Source organism: Buceros rhinoceros, unplaced genomic scaffold (genome assembly GCF_000710305.1).
Source record: "Buceros rhinoceros silvestris isolate BGI_N320 unplaced genomic scaffold, ASM71030v1 scaffold21367, whole genome shotgun sequence".
In the NCBI taxonomy this organism is placed as follows: domain Eukaryota; kingdom Metazoa; phylum Chordata; class Aves; order Bucerotiformes; family Bucerotidae; genus Buceros; species Buceros rhinoceros.
This window is the reverse complement of record NW_010424221.1, coordinates 6,481-7,441: the sequence shown is the minus strand read 5'-3', so window position 1 is coordinate 7,441 and position 961 is coordinate 6,481. Positions and strand designations below refer to the sequence as shown.

General features: G+C 48.3%; 1 protein-coding gene across 1 annotated transcript in view; it reads right to left on the bottom strand.

Annotated features, from left to right (window-relative positions):
- Positions 1-410: 410 nt before the first annotated feature.
- Positions 411-961, bottom strand: part of LOC104497467 (maltase-glucoamylase, intestinal-like) — a gene marked incomplete at both ends in the record, with an annotated part of 6,511 nt that continues 5,960 nt past the window's right edge. Inside the window, one exon of the mRNA XM_010140719.1 lies at positions 411-523. Within this exon, the coding sequence (XP_010139021.1) occupies positions 411-523 (113 nt within the window). The remainder of the gene's footprint in view (positions 524-961) is intronic.

Sequence of the window (961 nt, the reverse complement as noted above, 5' to 3'; positions counted from 1 at the left end):
AAGGATTTTTAGTCTGAATTTCAAGACTTAAGCTACTAAAGAACGAAATTTAACACTGTTTACAAACTTCCACCTCCTTTCTTTAAGGAGTTGTTGAAGCAAGTGTTTGGCCCCCAAAATACGGAGGGGGATTGGTTGCTGTGGAGACCTCAGCAGCTACTTGGAGGTGTCGAACTTTGCTATCATAAAATCCAGCTATTGTAACATCACACGGGTCAGGGGCTGACTTGGACCCTCAGTACAAACTTTCTTGAGGTAAACCACAGGACGACGGAGGCTGGAGACCATCTACTCAATGATCACCCTTGGCCAAAGCAAGAGCTCGTCCGCCCGGGGCTGCCTCAGCCTCCCCTGGAGCGTCTCCAGGCACAGAGGACCCACCGCCGGTGGGCTGGGCTTCACCAACGAACCTTCACGTACTCCTGCACCACTTGCTCCGGGGTGTCTCCCAAGAAGACGTAAAAATCGAGAATCCCCCCAATTGTCCTGTAAGTGACGGCGGGCGCCGGCTGCACAGATACCTCTGCCAGGAAAGAACGAGACAATGGGTTTGGGACGGTACCTGAACCTCCGACAGCCACGAGACCAATGCGGAGGATACACGGATTGTTTAGGAGAAAACATCAAACAAAACCAGTCAAGGGAACCCAGCACTCCGGGAGCGTGCCGCACACTGGGAGGGGTTTGGCTCTTTTTTCCCCAAAACTGTTCACATCACATTCCTTTACAGTCCAGAAAGGGAAGAGAAATCCAATGGCACAACTTCTCGTTGCATTTTCAGTCCCAAGACACTTGACTATCCGTTAAGCACCCCAATACCTACACGCTTAGCGAAGGGAAATTAGGGGAATATTCTTACAAGTGCTGCGTGGTACAAATATGGCTCAAATTAAATGAAATAAATTAGCATATATTAAAAATTTTAGTTTTTAATATCTTCTACTAAAATGTCCCTTGGCAC